Here is a 21,210-nt window from a genome sequence, read left to right as displayed (position 1 = left end):
GCAAAATTCCCCTCTTGCTTTGCAGCAGGGGAAGCTGAAGCGGGACCACCCTTGAAGTTCCGAAAGGAACGAAAATTATTTTGTTTGGTCCTCATTTTATTTGTTCTATCCTGAGGGAGGGCATGGCCTTTCCTTCCAGTGATGTCTGAAATAATCTCTTTCAGTTCAGGCCCAAATAGGGTCTTTCCTTTGAAAGGGATATTCAAAAGTTTAGATTTTGATGACACAACAGCAGACCAGGACTTAAGCCATAACGCCCTGTGTGCTAAAATGGCAAAACCTGAATTCTTTGCCGCTAATTTAGCCAGTTGGAAAGCGGCATCGGTAATGAAAGAATTAGCCAACTTAAGGGCCCTAATTCTGTTCCTCTAATGGAGTCTCCATCTGAAGAGCCTCTTCTAGAGCCTCGAACCAGAAAGCAGCTGCAGTAGTTACAGGAACAATGCACGCAATAGGTTGGAGAAGAAAACCTTGAGGAACAAAAATTTTCTTCAGGAGACCCTCTCATTTTTTATCCATAGGATCTTTGAAAGCACAACTGTCTTCGATAGGTATAGTTGTACGCTTAGCCAGAGTAGAAATAGCTCCCTCCACCTTAGGGACCGTCTGCCACGAGTCCCGCATGGTGTCAGATATGGGAAACATTTTCTTAAAAACAGGAGGGGGAGCGAACGGAATACCTGGTCTATCCCACTCCTTAGTAACAATATTCACAATCCTCTTAGGGACTGGAAAAACATCAGTGTAAACAGGAACCTCTAAGTATTTGTCACATTTTACACAATTTCTCTGGGACCACTATAGGGTCACAATCATCTAGAGTCGCTAATACCTCCCTGAGCAATAAGCGGAGGTGTTCAAGCTTAAATTTAAAGGCCGTCATATCAGAATCTGTCTGAGGGAGCGTCTTTCCTGAATCAGAAATATCTCCCTCAGATAACAAATCCCTTACCCCTACTTCAGAACGTTGCGAGGGTATATCGGATACGGCTACTAAAGCGTCAGACGGCTCAGCATTTGTTCTTAACCCAGAGCTGTCACGCTTTCCTTGTAAACCAGGCAGTTTGGATAAAACCTCTGTGAGGGTTGTATTCATAACTGTGGCCATGTCTTGTAAAGTAAATTAATTCGACGCACTAGAGGTACTAGGCGTCACTTGTACGGGCTTTACTGGTTGTCACACTTGGGGAGAGCTAGATGTTAAACCCTCATTTCCTTCTGTCTGAGAATCATCTATTGCAATATTTTTAAGTGCTAAAATATGCTCTTTATAATTTATAGACATATCAGTGCAAGTGGGACACATTCTAAGAGGGGGTTCCACAATGGCTTCTAAACACATTGAACAAGGATTTTCCTTGGTATCAGACATGTTAAACAGGCTAGTAATGTAACAAGCAAGCTTGGAAAACACTTTAATCAAAACAAATAACACTTAGAAAAAAACGGTACTGTGCCTTTAAGAGAAAAAAAGCTGCACAAACTCTGTAAAAAAACAGTGTAAAAAAGCAGTAAACTCAACGAGATTTTTACAGTAGCATCATAAAGCCTTAGAAACTTTGCACAGCTATGCAAATAAACAATTAACTCCTTAATGTAAAAACCGGATTGACAAAACGTCAAAAAACGGTAAAAAACGTTCAGCACCTTGCCACAGCTCTGCTGTGGCGCCTACCTGCCCTTTATAAACGATTTGTGGGGAAAAAACTTCTTTACAGCCCTCAAACACAGTAGGAACCTCTGGAGAAGTAGCTGGATGTCTCTGAGGAAAAGAAACTGCGCAAATGAGGCGCAAAAATAGGCCCCTCCCACCTCACTCAATGTTATGGGGCCTAAAAGAAACACAACAGAGTGTTTCATAAACTAGCCATGTGGGTTAATAACCCTTAACCAAGCCACAATGACCCCTTAAAGTCCCTCAAAAAACGTTATATTTGCATTTTTTTTAATAAAAAACAAAAACGTTTTTTCCTATCAGTGTCACCAGTAACTAATGAGCCCTTTATGCAAGCTAGGATTCCTACTAAGTGTCTGAATACAGCTTACCCTTCCCTCATGGGGATATTGCCAGTCTTTTCTAGAATAATCCCAGTCTGTCTAGAAAAAAATAGACTGAACATACCTCAATGCAGTTTAGCCTGCAAACTGTTCCCCAACTGAAGTTTTCCTGTACTCTTCAGGCCTTGTGAGAACAGCAGTGGATCTTAGTTACAAAGTGCTAAGATCATCATCCTCCTTGCAGAAATCTTCATCCCTTTTCTGCCAGAGAGTAAATAGTACACACCAGTACCATTTAAAATAACAAACCTTTGCTTGAGAAAATAAAAACTAACATTTTTGTCACCACACTCACTCTGCCCTTCCTAGTACTTAGAGTAGGCAAAGAGAATGACTGGGGGTGGAGCTAAGGGAGGAGCTATATAGACAGCTCTGCTGTGGGTGCTCTCTTTGCCACTTCCTGTAGGGAAGGAGAATATCCCACAAGTATGGATGAATCCGTGGACTTGATACATCTTACAAGAGAAAAGTTTCACAAAACACATAAAAAATAAATATATTAGTACAGTTACACTCATAATAATACTATTACTTGACATTTAATAAATCTACCCCAATGTCAAAGTTGAGTTTTTGAAATAGTCCCTTATGCTCCAGATAAGGATATGACCAGTGATGGGAGCATACACATGTATGCCTGCTTCTCCTTGGTTCACCATCTGTATCCTCATCTGGAGTGGAATTGGAACACAACTTTGGCTATGTATTTGACACATAGTAAAATAAAGAAATTTATATAAAAATGAAATAACAAATAGAGCATTTTATTTTACATTAGAATATCCATTTAATCTATATTTAAAAACAGCCACATTATGTAAGTGTTTATCACAGTATATTTATGTTGCTAGTAGATTAGTAATATGCAATATAAATTCAAGAATGGACAGTTCCTTTTATTGTTTGCAGATTGCAATGAAAAAATGTAATTATGTGAGGTTATTTGCTGTTAGTTATTTGTGTATAAAGCCTATATCTTCTGCCTTTTCTAGGTATCACATGGGGGAAGGTGGTGTCATTATATGCAGTGGCTGCTGGTCTAGCAGTAGACTGTGTAAAGCACTCACAGCCTGCCCTTGTCCTGATAATTGTTGACTGTCTTGGGGAGTTTATCCGGAAGTCCCTGGTGACTTGGCTGAAAAGGAGAGGAGGTTGGGTAAGCATCTTATTTGGTACAAACAGAATTAATCTGTCTGTCTATCTCTATGTATCTATCTATATATCTATCTATGGGGTCTATTTATCAAAGTGTCAACCAAAAATAGCTTGAATTCCGCGTTGTATTTGTCGTGATATTGATCCAAAATTTGTGACGTAATATACAATCCCGCAATCTCAATCCGACTCAGATCGATGCTTGCGTCATTACAGATGTTTCGAATTCAGATTCGACTCAATTTAAACCTTTTCCAAATTTATCAAACATTCAACAGGTACGGTCGCGTCTATTGTGACGCAGTGTAGCTAGTTTTCAATCCGCCACCTTTCAGGTCGCGGATGCCATGGAAGTCAATGGGAGTCTGAAAACACAGAAAGCTTATGTTTGATGCTGCAAGAGAATGAAGTGTATTACATAATAAAAGTAAATTAGAAACTCTATTAAAATTGTATACCCTTTGTAAATCAAACAATAGTATTGCTCCATATTTGGTGCACTAGTAGATATAGGGATAAAAATGAAAAATACATTACTACTTATGGATTAGGCAACAAATTTGCCTCTCATTACAAAGCAAGGGGATATTATTTCTACAAATTTGTTGAAAAGTTTTACCCCAAACTTGTAGCACTGATAGATATAGAGATAAAAATGAAATAAATACACAACATAATATAGCTAACTTCCTTTTTATTTTTTTGGGAAAAATCTTTGTGCACCATGTTTAAGCCATGTAAATACATGTCCCGCTCTCCACTTCACACCAATTTTGACGCAACACTTTTCGCACCAATTATGACGCAAACTCCTAAACAACCCACACATTAGTGATTTTTTTAACCACTTTTGATTGGAATATGCATAATCACATGATTTATGACATCAGCCAATCTGATTTAAATATACATTTTAAACTATCACTAACGAATCAAATTGCTCGATACTTGTGTCATTGATCACTCATCAGAACTTGTAACTGACATTTGTTACGTTGTGCATTATACTTTGAAAGTATGTATATGTGAATTTAGAATTAAAGATAAACATGGATGCTGACAAGGATTTTAAATTTCGAATTGATGTTTGATTCAATATAATCTTAAGGTGATAGCTCAAAGGGATAGCCCACCTAACATTTAACTGTCATGATTCAGATACAGCAGAAATTAAAATCACCTCTTTACTGTCATTATATTTTCAGTGTATTTCTTCCTTCTCTTGAATTTCTTTTTCAGTAAGAAATGTTATCTTATATACCAGCCCATTGTATAACACCTGTGAAGGGGTGGTTTTTAAAACTAGATTGCAATAAGGAGGGGTTACACAGGTACAGAGAGAAAACTGGCCCAACTCTTAAAATATCCATTGATTGCAAATAAATACATATGACACCCTGATTACATGTTATATTTGCAATTATTCCTGCTTAGAATAATAATACATTTACACTATATACATATAGTGGTATAAATAAACACAGGGATATGAAAAACAACATTGTTTAGAACAAAAAAAGGAATTTAGGGACATTTAAATATGTTTGCAAAAGATTTCTGACATAACACACACAGAAAATAAACAGCACTTAGCCTATAGTAAATATAGGGTAGCTAGGGATGTTAATCAATTGGACACACTTTAAATAATAAAGTCCATATGGATTTATAAAATATTAAATAGTTGAATACGTGGGGATTGAAGTATAATATAATTTATTTGCATATAAAAATTCTCACTAGATATTTTTGAAACTTGAATCACTGAGATAAAAAATGCATTAGAAATTCACCAAGATAGCAAATTCTGTAAAGACAGACAAATTGAAATTATAGTATCACTTAAAAATAAGAAAATTGAATTGATCTCTAATAAAAGTAAAAAAATGGCTAGAGATCAAAATGATTATAAAGAAATGATAGAAATCACTAATATAGACACAGGGCAGAAAGACAACACAAACACCTCAGACACTACTTGGAATATTGTATCTAAAAAACATAAACAAAAGAAGAAGAACACAATTAAAACTACACAATTAGGAGGTGGAGGAACAAATCACTATCAAGAACACCATCAAGAACAGTATCACACACACCGTAACACCAATTGGCACTGGGACAATGGCACATAAAGGAGAAATCATAATGGAGACAATTCCAATAGGAATGATTACAGACCAAATTATAGAAGAAATTATTTTCCTAGAAACAATTTTAGGAACAATTATGAACAAAATAGAAATGGATATAGAACTAATCATAACAGTTATAGAAGCAATTATGATGCACAATATTGGAATACATATTCCAATGATTATAGAAGTGGATACAATAGAGAACAAAATAATTCAAATTATTTCAGATTTAATAGGGAACCAAGAGGATGGTTTAGACAAACTCATTTTGATAACAGATATGAACCACACATAAATAATAACAAAATGAAAGATTGGAGAGTCCCTTCAAATAATCGGTACACATATCCAAAAGATCAGGGACAGAAAATATCAAATACAAATAATGACATCCTAAATTCCCCACTCCAGGGCACATCGACTGATTTTTTAGGGCTGGGCCCAGTGTCCAAGACCCCCCGGTTAGAGAGAAAAAGAAATATAGAGGAACCAGAGGAGGAATACGAACAAGATCAAAAAAGATGGAGATAGATGACAAAGGAATCTTTAATATTAGCAAAATAGAACTGTACAAAAATGAAAAGAAGGTCCTTAAAAAAGGCCTAACTTTTGCACCTACACAAAGACTCAATAAATTTGAAACTCACATCCATATAAATCAGTTCATCCGTAAATTAACATTAAAGAGGTATTTTTTGAGAAATCCAGTAGAAAGAAACATAGTTGAGACAAGACATAACTGTATTCCTACAAACAATGTTGACATAAAACCAAGTATTATATATACTACTTTAAAACCCAAATCTTCATTCTATCCAATTCATGAGAAAGGAAGCCACATTGAAATTTTTGAAAAAATGCTTCAAAAAGATCTAGCAAAATGTAAGCATAACGAACAAAAAACAAAATATAATCTGAACAAAGATGAGAAACAAACACTAGACAATTTAAAAAACAAAAATATAACGATAAAACCCGCCAATAAAGGCGGGGGAATCGTGGTAATGGACACTGAATACTACTTGGAGGAAGCAAATAGGATACTAAGTGATAGAACCACATATCAAGAATTAAAACTGAATCCATTAAATAAGATAGCAGGGAAGCTGAAATCACTACTTATTGAGGCAAAAAAATGAAAATATACTAACAACTAAAGAGTTCAATTTCATAAATCAAGAATACCCTAAAATGGCAATTTTTTATTTTCTGCCTAAAATTCATAAGCACTTAACCACTCCTCCAGGTAGACCTATCATATCTGGCATAGGTTCACTAACAGCGAACCTATCCCAGTATATTGACATTCTGTTACAAAAATACGTTAAAATATTACCTACTTATCTCAAAGATACAAGTGATGTACTATCCCTTTTGAATAATCTTGAATGGTGTGACAGTTACATGTTGGCGACATGTGACGTCACAGCCTTATATACCAGTATCTTACATAACAAAGGCCTTGAAGCAATAAAATATTTTCTGGATGATGACAATACCATGTCCGAAAACCAAAAGAGTTTTATTATAAAGGGGATAGAATTTATATTAACTAATAACATATTTGTTTTCAACAAGAAAATATACACTCAAACGAAGGGTACGGCGATGGGCACGAGATTCGCGCCCAGCTACGCTAATCTTTATATGGGGCTTTGGGAACAGAGATTCCTAGAGTCACATGAGCTGGGCGCGAATCTCGTGCTTTTCAAGCGGTACATAGATGATGTGCTGATTGTATGGCGAGGAGATGAACAGGGTTTAATAAAAATGTTTGAAGATTGAATTCCAACAATGATGGCTTGGAATTTACATATGAGATAAATAAAGATACTATAACTTTTTTAGATCTGGATATCTTTATTGAAAATAAAACTCTATATACAAAAAATCACTTCAAAAAAGTTGATGCGAATGGATACATACATTCCGAAAGTTGCCACCTTTCTAGGTGGATAAATAATATCCCAAAAGGTCAATGTCTAAGAATTAGTAGAAATTGTTCTAGGATAACTGATTATGACACACAAATTAAAATCCTAGAAGAAAGATTTCTGGAAAGGGGTTATAATCAAGAGATAGTACAATTAGCCATAAAAACTGGGAGAGATCGATATGAAACAAATACGCAGTTAAGTAGTAATAATAAAAAGAAGGAAGATGAGGGAGAAAAGTTAAAAGTTCCTTTTATTACTAACTATAATAGTGGCCATAGAATCATGGAAAAAATTGTCAAAAAACATTGGCATTTAATAAAAGATGATCCAGTTCTAGGGGATAAACTAACAGCAAATCCTAATTTCATATATAGAAAGGCGAAAAACATGAAAAGTGTGCTAGCTCCCAGTGAGTTTACACAAGGAGGCAAGAAAGTAGACAAAGACCTAAAAGGGAAGCGATTAGCAGGATTTTACCCATGTTACAGCTGCAAAGCATGCAAGCATAGCAATAAGAAAAAAGAAGTTAAAGCAACAAATAGCAATTATATAGCAAAAATTAATGAGACCATCAGATGCAGTGACCATAACATTATATATATACTTCAATGCAGTTGTAAATTACAATATTTAGGTGAGACGACTAGATGTCTCCGCACACGGATCCGTGAACATCTATGGAACATAGAGAAGGGTCATCAGGATACACACCTCTATGAACACTTTAGGTCAGAACACAACAACAGCACCAAAGGTTTATTATACTGGGGCATCAAGAAAGTTAAAAAACCTTGGAGAGGAGGTAATTTCGAGAAAGTCATATTAAAGAAGGAGGCAGAATATATTTACAATATGGATACTTTATACCCAAAAGGACTGAATTCCGAATTAGATCTGAATCCATTTGTAATAGACTAAGATACACATGTTATTAAATGAATGGCATAGGATTGAAATCTACAGCCACAAGAATTTAAGAATTGTTTATATATACACACAACCCCCCTTTCAGATTATCTAGTTCATTTACATAGCATCCTTTACATAAATAAATATATTGAAAGCATTCAAATTTTCTATATATATTTATGGATGTAAATTATTATGGTATACTATATATTTTGTAGACATTAATTTTATACAGAATATAAGAAGCTTACAGATCCAAAATATTTAAATATAAATAACATTAATCAAATATTATAGTTTTAAATTTGAGATTATATGGTTTTATATTGGAACTTCTTAGTGGACATCTTAAACTATGTTTGTATGTTTTAAAAATGTGATTGTATATACAATGATGGTTTAAATAAATACATCATTTTAGAAATACCAAGTAGAAATTTTGACTCTTATAAATCAAATGATAAGCATGAGTACCACCCTTATATTACCATCTTAAAGATCTCATGGACTATAATTAATATAATTAATAAAGTACTATGTTTTTTAATTTTGTAAATTTATATGTCAGAGAATGCACTCTGTTTTAGAGAATAAGTAAAAAACTACCAGTGTATAAGTCGGTTGACAAGCAAGAAATGCACCTTGAATTATCATTACCTCCTTAAAAATTCACCATCACCTTATAAACTCATCTAATGAAGAAAACTCACAACCAATAGAAATCTAAGGCGGGGTATTTAAATCTTGCAACCAGCTCCTTGAAAGATCAGTCTTGACAAAGCCTACACTGAGGTGAAACGCGTAGACGTGTTTTGAAGGAGCAAGCCACGTGAAAGAAAGTTACATCTTGAAACAGCGATCAGCCGTGCTGGCTATGACCTATTTAATACTCTGCGCAGAGTTGCTACTGAATCTGGATCGCTATTACCAACATCCATAAGCCTAGAACGGATTGAACAAGCGGAAGGAATACCGATACACCCCCAAAGCAAAGTGGACACCTGGAGAGACCTAAGCGGTAGTGTTTTTTCGTGGACGAGAACCGTTACGTCATCACACTAAGGTCAGAGGTGAGAGCGCAAGCTGACAGGTCGATACAAGACCGCAGGGACGCCATATGATCTATACTGTAATCCGAACAGCAGGTGATCGGTAAAGTACCCGCTTGTTGAATCAATCCCGCACTGAACTTTTTATGTCTAACTACATCTGAATGCTTTAAAGTTACCTCTCTACCCGCCAATAATTACTAACATTCTAACCTTGGAACTTATGCAAATAATTGCTATTTTTTTTACGCCAAATATTACAAATTATTGCTGAGTTTTCTATACAAATTATTGCAGAGTCTTTTTCGGAAGAAATTGTTGCTTTTTGAAATCGGGACATTATCCTTATAAAAATACAAGACCACTTAAAGTGTGAATGCTGTGAAAATATCTATCACCACTATTTATTGTCACTATTTTATTGTAACCCACATACAAGGGTAAATTGCAACATCTATAAGTGAATTGCAACATTGACAAGTGAACTGCAACATTGATAAGTGGATTATAACATTTCAAGGTGGAGTGCAACATTCTCTGAAATAAACAAGGGTATATAACGATAACCATCAATACCTGTGTTATTTTGATAACAGGGAGATATTGCTCTTAGGTGATAAATTCAAGGTTTAGTGTTTCAATTGAGGAGGAGGAGACGTCCTCTCCTCTTTTTATATTTGTAATTTCAAAAGATTTCTCTGATGTTTTTATATGTTTAATGTTTCAAAACCGGATCAGCATGGTATGCTTATTTTAAATATGTATGAATAGATAATTTGTATATGCAAATAAATTATATTATACTTCAATCCCCACATATTCAGCGATTTAATATTTTATAAATCCATATGGACTTTATTATTTAAAGTGTGTCCAATTTATTAACATCCCTAGCTACCCTATATTTACTATAGGCTAAGCGCTGTTTATTTTCTTTCTCTTAAAATCCATTTTAGAATATTTGTGAGATTATTCTGATAAACAGCCCACAGGGTGTAAGTAAGGTGCTTCTTATAAATTCTAGTTTCACACTGACATAACACACACACACACATATATATATATATATATAACATAATTTATGCTTACCTGATAAATTCCTTTCTCCTGTAGTGTAGTCAGTCCACGGGTCATCCATTACTTATGGGATTATATCTCCTCCCCAACAGGAAGTGCAAGAGGATCACCCAAGCAGAGCTGCTATATAGCTCCTCCCCTCTACGTCATACCCAGTCATTCGACCGAAACCAAACGAGAAAGGAGAAACTATAGGGTGCAGTGGTGACTGGAGTTTAATTTAAAATTTAGACCTGCCGCAAAAACAGGGCGGGCCGTGGACTGACTACACTACAGGAGAAAGGAATTTATCAGGTAAGCATAAATTATGTTTTCTCCTGTTAAGTGTAGTCAGTCCACGGGTCATCCATTACTTATGGGATACCAATACCAAAGCTAAAAGTACACGGATGACGGGAGGGACAGGCAGGATCTTTACACGGAAGGAACCACTGCCTGAAGAACCTTTCTCCCAAAAACAGCCTCCGAAGAAGCAAAAGTGTCAAATTTGTAAAATTTCGAAAAGGTGTGAAGTGAAGACCAAGTTGCAGCCTTGCAAATCTGTTCAACAGAGGCCTCATTTTTAAAGGCCCAAGTGGAAGCCACAGCTCTAGTAGAATGAGCTGTAATTCTTTCAGGAGGCTGCTGTCCAGCAGTCTCATAGGCTAAACGTATTATGCTACGAAGCCAGAAAGAGAGAGAGGTAGCCGAAGCTTTTTGACCTCTCCTCTGTCCAGAATAAACGACAAACAGGGAAGAAGTTTGGCGAAAATCTTTAGTTGCCTGCAAATAAAATTTCAGGGAACGGACGACGTCCAGATTGTGCAGAAGTCGTTCCTTCTTTGAAGAAGGGTTAGGGCACAATGATGGAACAACAATCTCTTGATTGATATTCCTGTTAGTGACTACCTTAGGTAAGAACCCAGGTTTAGTAGGCAGAACTACCTTGTCTGAATGAAAAATCAGATAAGGAGAATCACAATGTAAGGCCGATAACTCAGAGACTCTTCGAGCCGAGGAAATAGCCATTAAAAACAGAACTTTCCAAGATAACAGCTTGATATCAATGGAATGAAGGGGTTCAAACGGAACACCCTGCAAAACGTTAAGAACTAAGTTTAAGCTCCACGGCGGAGCAACAGTTTTAAACACCGGCTTAATCCTGGCCAAAGCCTGACAAAAAGCCTGAACGTCTGGAACTTCTGACAGACGTTTGTGTAAAAGGATAGACAGAGCTGAGATCTGTCCCTTTAACGAACTAGCAGATAAACCCTTTTCTAAACCTTCTTGTAGAAAAGACAATATCCTAGGAATCCTAACCTTACTCCATGAGTAACTCTTGGATTCGCACCAATGCAAGTATTTACGCCATATTTTATGGTAAATTTTCCTGGTAACAGGTTTCCTAGCCTGTATTAAGGTATCAATCACTGACTCCGAGAATCCACGCTTTGATAGAATCAAGCGTTCAATCTCCATGCAGTCAGCCTCAGAGAAATTAGATTTGGATGTTTGAAAGGACCCTGAATCAGAAGGTCCTGTCTCAGAGGCAGAGACCATGGTGGACAGGACGACATGTCCACTAGATCTGCATACCAGGTCCTGCGTGGCCACGCAGGCGCTATTAGAATCACCGATGCTCTCTCCTGTTTGATCCTGGCAATCAATCGAGGAAGCATCGGGAAGGGTGGAAACACATAAGCCATGTTGAAGACCCAAGGTGCTGTCAGAGCATCTATCAGTACCGCTCCCGGGTCCCTGGACCTGGATCCGTAACAAGGAAGCTTGGCGTTCTGGCGAGACGCCATGAGATCCAGATCTGGTTTGCCCCAACGCCGAAGCAGTTGGGCAAACACCTCCGGATGAAGTTCCCACTCCCCCGGATGAAAAGTCTGGCGACTTAGGAAATCCGCCTCCCAGTTCTCCACGCCTGGGATGTGGATCGCTGACAGGTGGCAAGAGTGAGACTCTGCCCAGCGAATTATCTTTGAGACTTCCATCATCGCTAGGGAACTCCTTGTCCCTCCCTGATGGTTGATGTAAGCCACAGTCGTGATGTTGTCCGACTGAAACCTGATGAACCTCAGAGTTGCTAACTGAGGCCAAGTCAGAAGGGCATTGAAAACTGCTCTTAATTCCAGAATGTTTATTGGAAGGAGTCTCTCCTCCTGAGTCCATGATCCCTGAGCCTTCAGGGAATTCCAGACAGCGCCCCAACCTAGCAGGCTGGCGTCTGTTGTTACAATCGTTCAATCTGGCCTGCTGAAGGGCATCCCCCTGGACAGATGTGGCCGAGAAAGCCACCATAGAAGAGAATCTCTGGTCTCTTGATCCAGATTCAGCATAGGGGACAAATCTGAGTAATCCCCATTCCACTGACTTAGCATGCACAATTGCAGTGGTCTGAGATGCAGGCGTGCAAAAGGTACTATGTCCATTGCCGCTACCATTAAGCCGATTACCTCCATGCATTGAGCCACTGACGGGTGTTGAATGGAATGAAGGACACGGCAAGCATTTAGAAGTTTTGTTAACCTGTCTTCTGTCAGGTAAATTTTCATTTCTGCAGAATCTATAAGAGTCCCCAAGAAGGGAACTCTTGTGAGTGGCAATAGAGAACTCTTTTCTACGTTCACCTTCCACCCATGCGACCTTAGAAATGCCAGAACTAACTCTGTATGAGACTTGGCAGTTTGGAAACTTGACGCTTGTATCAGAATGTCGTCTAGGTACGGAGATACCGATATTCCTTGCGGTCTTAGTACCGCCAGAAGAGAGCCCAGAACCTTTGTAAAGATTCTTGGAGCCGTAGCTAACCCGAAGGGAAGAGCTACAAACTGGTAATGCCTGTTTAGGAAGGCAAACCTTAGGTACCGATAATGATCCTTGTGAATAGGAATGTGAAGGTAGGCATCCTTTAAATCCACTGTGGTCATGTACTGACCCTTTTGGATCATAGGTAAGATTGTCCGAATAGTTTCCATTTTGAACGATGGAACTCTTAGGAATTTGTTTAGGATCTTTAAGTCCAAGATTGGTCTGAAGGTTCCCTCTTTTTTGGGAACCACAAACAGATTTGAGTAAAACCCTTGTCCGTGTTCCGACCGCGGAACCGGGTGGATCACTCCCATTAGTAAAAGGTCTTGTACACAGCGTAGAAACGCCTCTTTCTTTATCTGGTTTGCTGACAACCTTGAAAGATGAAATCTCCCTTTTGGAGGAGAAGCTTTGAAGTCCAGAAGATATCCCTGAGATATGATCTCTAACGCCCAGGGATCCTGGACATCTCTTGCCCAAGCCTGGGCGAAGAGAGAAAGTCTGCCCCCCACTAGATACGTTTCCGGATCGGGGGCCCTCACTTCATGCTGTCTTAGGGGCAGCAGCAGGCTTTCTGGCCTGCTTGCCCTTGTTCCAGGACTGGTTAGGTTTCCAGCCCTGTCTGTAGCGAGCAACAGTTCCTTCCTGTTTTGGAGCGGAGGAAGTTGATGCTGCTCCTGCCTTGAAGTTACGAAAGGCACGAAAAACTGTTTAGCCCTTGGTTTGGCTCTGTCTTGAGGCAGGGCATGGCCCTTACCTCCAGTAATGTCAGCGATAATTTCTTTCAAACCGGGCCCGAATAATGTCTGCCCTTTGAAAGGTATGTTAAGCAATTTAGATTTAGAAGTCACATCGGCTGACCAGGATTTAAGCCACAGCGCTCTGCACGCTTGAATGGCGAATCCGGAGTTCTTAGCCGTAAGCTTAGTTAAGTGTACTACGGCATCAGAAATAAATGAATTAGCTAGCTTAAGGACTCTAAGCTTGTCTATAATCTCATCCAATGGAGCTGAGCTAATGGTCTCTTCCAGAGACTCAAACCAGAATGCCGCCGCAGCCGTGACAGGCGCAATGCATGCAAGGGGTTGTAATATGAAACCTTGTTGAACAAACATTTTCTTAAGGTAACCCTCTAACTTTTTATCCATTGGATCTGAAAAAGCACAGCTATCCTCCACCGGGATAGTGGTGCGCTTAGCCAGAGTAGAAACTGCTCCCTCCACCTTAGGGACCGTCTGCCATAAGTCCCGTGTGGTGGCGTCTATTGGAAACATTTTTCTAAATATAGGAGGGGGTGAAAAAGGCACACCGGGTCTATCCCACTCCTTGTTAACAATTTCTGTAAGCCTTTTAGGTATAGGAGCTTAAATTTAAAATTTGAAATGTCTGAGTCCAGTTTACTTGGATCAGATCCGTCACCTACAGAATGAAGCTCTCCGTCCCCATGTTCTGCAAATTGTGACGCAGTATCAGACATGGCTCTATTATTATCAGCGCACTCTGTTCTCACCCCAGAGTGATCGCGTTTACCCCTAAATTCTGGCAATTTAGATAATACTTCAGTCATAACATTAGCCATGTCTTGCAAAGTGATTTGTATGGGCCGCCCTGATGTACTTGGCGCCACAATATCACGCACCTCCTGAGCGGGAGGCGAAGGTACTGACACGTGAGGAGAGTTAGTCGGCATAATTAGTACACAAATTTCTATTGGGCTCCACATTGGCCTTTAAACATATTGCACAAAGAGATTCATCTGTGTCAGACATGTTTAAACAAACTAGCAATGAGACTAGCAAGCTTGGAAAATACTTTTCAAATAAATTTACAAGCAATATAAAAAACGTTACTGTGCCTTTAAGAAGCACAAAAAAACTGTCACAGTTGAAATAACAATGAACCAAATTAGTTATAGCAACCAAATTTTCACAGTAAATGCATTAAGTTAGCAGAGGATTGCACCCACCAGCAAATGGATGATTAACCCCTTAGTACCCAAAAACGGATAACTATTTAATATAAACGTTTTTATCACAGTCAAAACACAGTCTCACAGGTCTGCTGTGAGTGATTACCTCCCTCAAAACTAGTTTTGGAGACCCCTGGGCTCTGTAGAGACGTCCTGGATCATGGAGGAAGAAATAGGAAGACTGTGACTGAATTTTTACTGCGCAATAAAGCGCCAAAATAGGCCCCTCCCACTCATAATACAACAGTGGGGAAGCTCAGTAAACTGATTTAATTCATAAACAAACGACAGCCATGTGGTAAAAATAATGCCCATAAAGTTTTATCACCAAGTACCTCAGAGAAAAACGATTAACATGCCAGTAAACGTTACCTCACTCCTCAGAATGGCCGAGAACAGCAAATGGATCTTAGTTACGACCGCTAAGATCATACACAAACTCAGGTAGATTCTTCTTCTAATGCTGCCTGAGAAAAAACAACACACTCCGGTGCTGTTTAAAATAACAAACTTTTGATTGAAGAAATAAAAACTAAGTTTAACAACCACAGTCCTCTCACACGTCCTATCTATTAGTTAGGTGCAAGAGAATGGCTGGGTATGACGTAGAGGGGAGGAGCTATATAGCAGCTCTGCTTGGGTGATCCTCTTGCACTTCCTGTTGGGGAGGAGATATAATCCCATAAGTAATGGATGACCCGTGGACTGACTACACTTAACAGGAGAAATATATATATATATATACACACACACAAGTATGTGCAAAGATATATGTACAAATTCTAGCATTAATAATCATTAAAAAAATGAGATAAAAGCATATCAGGACTTCAAGAAATACAAATACACATTAATTTATGTGAAAGTATCATAACAGATTTTTTTTGTATAACAAATAAATATAAATAACTTTCTATGAGATAATGTTTGTTGAGGTATAAATGTAGCTATTTCTTGGACATTAACAGATGAAAAATGAAATATTAGCTTTAGAGAAATGTGCTTGTTCATGGAAATGGTATAAATAAAGTTTGGAAAAAAAACGAATAACCCGCAACTCGCACCGTACTTGACGCACATGTTTTTATCAGCTTTTTGATAAATAAAGGGATCATATTCAGATCCGCATCAACGATATCTGGCGAGCGTATTGATGCGGGCGAATGCACTGAGATTGACGCTTTGATAAATTGACCCCTATGTATCTATCTGTCCATCTATCTTATTATATCTATCTTATCTATCTATCTCTCATCTATCTATTTATCTATCTATCTATCTCTCTTATCTATCTATATGTATATCTATCTCTATCATCTATCTCTAATCTATCTATCTATATCTACTATCTATCTATTTGTCTGTCCGTCTATCTCTATCTGTCTATCTACCATTATCTATCTGTCTGTCTATATCTATCCATCCATTTATTTGTGTCCATCTATTTCTATAAATCTATCTGTCTATATCTATCTGTCTGTTTGTCTGTCCATCTCTGTCATCTATCTATCTGTACTTCTATATGTCTATCTCTATCTATTTGTCTGTCCATCTATCTGTCTATCTATTTCTATCATCTATCTATTTGTCTGTCCATCTATTTCTCTCTATCTATCATCTATGTATCTATCTATCTATCTATCTATAGTATCTTTTTTCTCTCTTTCTCTCACCCCTTCACACAATATACTGTATATATATATATATATATATCCCCATCACTGCAAATTCATACATAGCATAACCATCTCTTTACTATACTTAGTACTTCAATTGCCACTTTATTCTATTAATCACTTCTTAATCCTCTGCTATATCATTTCACCTCACTCACAGCTCTGTGTCTGCATTTCCATACTGACAACACTTCCATCTCATCCTCCCACACACATCTGTTATTTCCTCTGCAACTCCCGGTTCTCTGCCAGTACTAAACCCTAAGTACACAGATTAATTCTACCCTGCAGTTCTGTATGACGTATGTATAATGCACACCTTTGGCACCAGTGTCACATTATGTTCTGTGACAGATCGCTGCTCCTTCTAGCTTCTGAAAATAAAGTGCTGTAAACATTTGTAAATTTCATTTGTTTTGCCAAGTTTTATGGGTGGATAAAGCTGGGTGAATTGTAGGTGCTAAGTGCAGGGTTTCCCAAGACGCCAGCTGCTGGAAGCAGAAAGGAAATGAACTAAGGCATTTAGATAAGCTTTACAATACTCCTCAAAGGATTTAATAAACTATAGGTTTAAATCTCACAGCAGGATTCGAGTACTTAAATGCTTCCCACGCAGTGATAGGGCATCATAATATCCAATAATGATTGTTAAGTTCCAATAAATCCTAAGGCAGATTAAATAGCAGCTGACTGTTTAATTACCACAAATTCATTGCTAAAATACATCTAGCTCTTTGTCTTTTTTGTTTTCTTGATAACTTCAAGATTGTTTGGCTCGTTTCTCTGTGTTAAGGTCACTCAAGGATCACTGAAAGCTCTGCTGACGAGGTTTCCAAGAGTATTGTTTTCACAGACATCCAGTGTTTAAAGAAATGCACATACTTAAATCAGTGGAGTTTTATTATAAATAATGGCATGTGACACATTGCTTGTGTGAGTTTTTTTAAATGCATACTTGAGGCCATGATTATTGCCGTGAAGGGATATGAAATCAATTTTTTTCATGATTGAGATAGAACATCAGTTTTAAACAACTTTCTCATTTACTTCTATTAGCAAATTTTCTTCTATCTCTAAGTATTTTTTGTTGAAAAGCAGGGACGTAAATTTAGTTTGGGATTCATATCCCTTTAATAAAACAATTTAATCTATAGCTTAAGAGTATAAACCTTTGCCAACACAGATTGGAGGTACAATTATATTTTTAAATGGTCACTAGGTTCCAGAAGCCTACACAGCGGTCTCTCTGCTACCCTGTTATATTCCTCAGTCATCTCAATGTAAGATACAAGACCAGGGTTTCTTAATTCCAGTCTAGAAAATATAATTCAAACTTTAGGGAAAATTAACAACAATAATGTCAGTTTTAATGTAACATTTAAGCCAATTAATTATTTTAAACAGATACACAAAACATTACGTAGCTACTACCCGGGGTGCTGAACCATAATGTCCCGGCACCTAAGCTTACATTGCTGCTTTTTCAAATAAAGATAACAAGAGAACGAGGGAAATTCATAATAGGAGTAAATTAGAAAGTTGCTTAAAATGTCATGCTCTATATGAATCATGAAAGAAAAAAAATAGGTTTCATATCTCTTTAAGGAATGTGAATACAGATTCAAAATAAAAGTATAAACATATATGAATAAACTGCTGTAATTATACCTAAAATTGTCCCAATTTGATCTGAAAAAATGTCCTTTTCTATGAAATCTGTCCCAGTTGAACGTAAATGAAACAAAATTAGTATTTGATATATGCATAGTATAGTACACTAAGTTAAAACTGTACTTTTGTTACCAAAAAAATACAGTTTCACAGTCCATACCCCTTTTTAAAGGGCTAGAACGTTTTTGTTTTGTTTTCCCAGCAGCATATGCACGTATCCTGTGAGGGCCATGCATTAGTATTGAAGATCACTCTGTGTGCTGTTTTAGTACTGGACCCTCACAACATATGTACGTATTCCGATGAAAACCAGTAATAGCTATGATTTACTAAAGCGTGTCTGAGGGCAATGGAAATTACATTAATTTTTTTTGTAATTATGCTTAATTGTACATTTTTAAAGGGGAATTAAACATTGGTTTAATGTCCCTTTAAATCTGTCCTGTTAATGCTCCTGGAAGACTGGAGATGAGAAACCCTATATTAGACAACAGTAACTTATGCTGAAGATATGGATACTTTGGCCCACATTAGCATCAATATTTTGTAGCAGGTAGTACTATTCACCCCTACAGTACTTGTTTCATCATTCCTCCATTCCCTAAACACTCCTTTTCCCCTGAGGTGCCATCTTGTTAGGTTGCTTCACATATAAATGACTTTGTTTACAGATTTCTTGAAAGTAAATTAGCAGGTAAAGGAAATGAAAAACATATATAATTATATAAATTGGGTTCACAAGATCTATCAAAACTGGAACCAAAAGGATTTTATTTGAAATAACTTTTCCATTTGGAAAAGTTCTTCTGCATATTTTAAATTGAATGTGGATTTTACTTGTACTTGTAGAGGACGGGCTGTAGTAAATATTGAAAATTGCTAGATTTAATAGTTTCCAAACAACAACAAAAAGGTTTACATAGTTATGGAGATTATCAGAACTGGATTGTGTAGAGCCCTATTCAGGAGTTATGAGTTCTAACCATGTTTTCTGTTTTACAGACTGATATCACAAAGTGTGTGGTGACATCTGATCCTGGACTTCGTGCCCATTGGTTAGTCTCTAGCGCCTGCAATTGTGGCCATTTTTTAAAGGCTTTAGTATTCTTCCTGCTTCGTGAGCGATAACCTTTGCTTACAAAAAGAACAAACACCTACTATTATGTCTCTAAGCTCTGCCAGTGATCCACTGCAAGACATGGCTGCCCTCATTATTTCTGCAATGGTCTGGTCTGGTAACTTTTTGATTGTAGTTCTTGAATACATTAGCTTTTACTTTCCATCTTCTAGATAACCACTGATTAGTGTTACACCATTTTTTGGAGTAAGCTGGACACTATCACTTGCCTGTTGTGATCTTCGTTACTTAAAGTACCATGAACATTTTCCTTGACTGGATTAGTGGCTTCATCTGCTCCTGTGTGGAAACACTAAGAAAAGTATTTACAGCAATGACATTTACCTGTCTTTGACTGATATCATTTCAGCTACAATCTGCCTTGGTGGACTTTGTATATGTATAGATTTGACAAAAGCACTCTTATGCTATAAAATATTTAAAATTGTTTTCGGCAGAAGGGATCAACAGTACTTGGAGTATGCTCTCTACAAATCCAGATAATTTTTGTATTGAAATAAGATAACTTCATATCCCATTACAGTGTAATGAACAAAAGTTTTCTTAACCAGACCTGTTTGGGAAAAAACACAGCTGACTAAATCTGCGAATGAGGAAAGATAATCTTGACATTTTCAAAGCCCAATCAAAATACTAGTTCTGATTTCAGAATAAGCCACAGATAGTATGTGGCCATGAACTATGTGGCAATACAGGACATATTTATGGTTTTATATTGGACTACATTATGCCAGCGGTTTTTACCTAAAACTATGTCTATAACAGTGCTAATGAATTAAAAGTGAAAATATGATAATCTGTTGGCGCTCTACAAATACCTGATAATGATAATAATAATGATAATATGATCAACTGCTGTTCATTTGATCTGTCATGGTAATGCTGATTTTATGTGTATTGTTTCCTGTGTTGATTATATAAATATTGGAACTGCCGTGCACAATGTCACTATTTTTGATGCTTTCCTGCTGATGAGTAATGTAATATCAGTAAAAGTAAGTGGCTTAATTTAATTTTCCAGTACATTTGAATATAAACATATTATATTTAATACTGAAATGTAAATGTTCGTTCTATAGAAACGTTCTGTCAGTAAAACATATGGCATTTGTTTTACCCTTTGAATTTCTATAAACATTTACCTGTCTGCTATTTATCTTTTTTTTCTTTAACTTTATGAAAAATGTGTTGGAAAATGTGAAGCAGTGAGTATTAAGTACTGAATAGTATGTGTCAAAGCTCAAAAACAGGCCTCAGTACTTAGTATTAAAAAAAATGTGGTACTGACTTATTTCTGTTACTTGGGTATTATCATGAAAATTGTCATCACCAGTGTCAACAAGAATCAAATAGTGAATCAAACAGAATTTGGCAATCCACACAACATCATTTGTGAAGTACAATGTTTCATTTTGTGTAATTAGAGTTTCCATAAAATAAATAAATGCACCAAACAAACTTGGTATACAAGAAAAAATCTGCAACTGTAGTTATGACTTATATTATGAAGTTATGGGAATTATGTGGTGATATTTTTTTTAATGCTGTGAAGGGCTTATTATATAGTCTTTGCAAGGGGTTCTGGGAATATTGTACATTTTCTTTTATGGGGTTTTGGTTTACCTATATACTTTGAA

General features: G+C 37.0%; 1 protein-coding gene across 1 annotated transcript in view; it reads left to right on the top strand.

Annotated features, from left to right (window-relative positions):
* Window positions 1-20,725, top strand: part of BOK (BCL2 family apoptosis regulator BOK) — a 63,881-nt gene extending 43,156 nt beyond the window's left edge. Inside the window, exons 4-5 of the mRNA XM_053709893.1 lie at window positions 3,051-3,214; window positions 19,438-20,725. Of these exons, the coding sequence (XP_053565868.1) occupies window positions 3,051-3,214; window positions 19,438-19,563 (290 nt within the window). The 3' untranslated portion in view covers window positions 19,564-20,725. The remainder of the gene's footprint in view (window positions 1-3,050; window positions 3,215-19,437) is intronic.
* Window positions 20,726-21,210: the final 485 nt, after the last annotated feature.

The sequence above is a fragment of the Bombina bombina genome, chromosome 4 (genome assembly GCF_027579735.1).
Source record: "Bombina bombina isolate aBomBom1 chromosome 4, aBomBom1.pri, whole genome shotgun sequence".
Lineage (NCBI taxonomy): Eukaryota > Metazoa > Chordata > Amphibia > Anura > Bombinatoridae > Bombina > Bombina bombina.
Note: the sequence above shows the minus strand (reverse complement) of the source record. Positions and strands in the feature narration are given on the sequence as shown.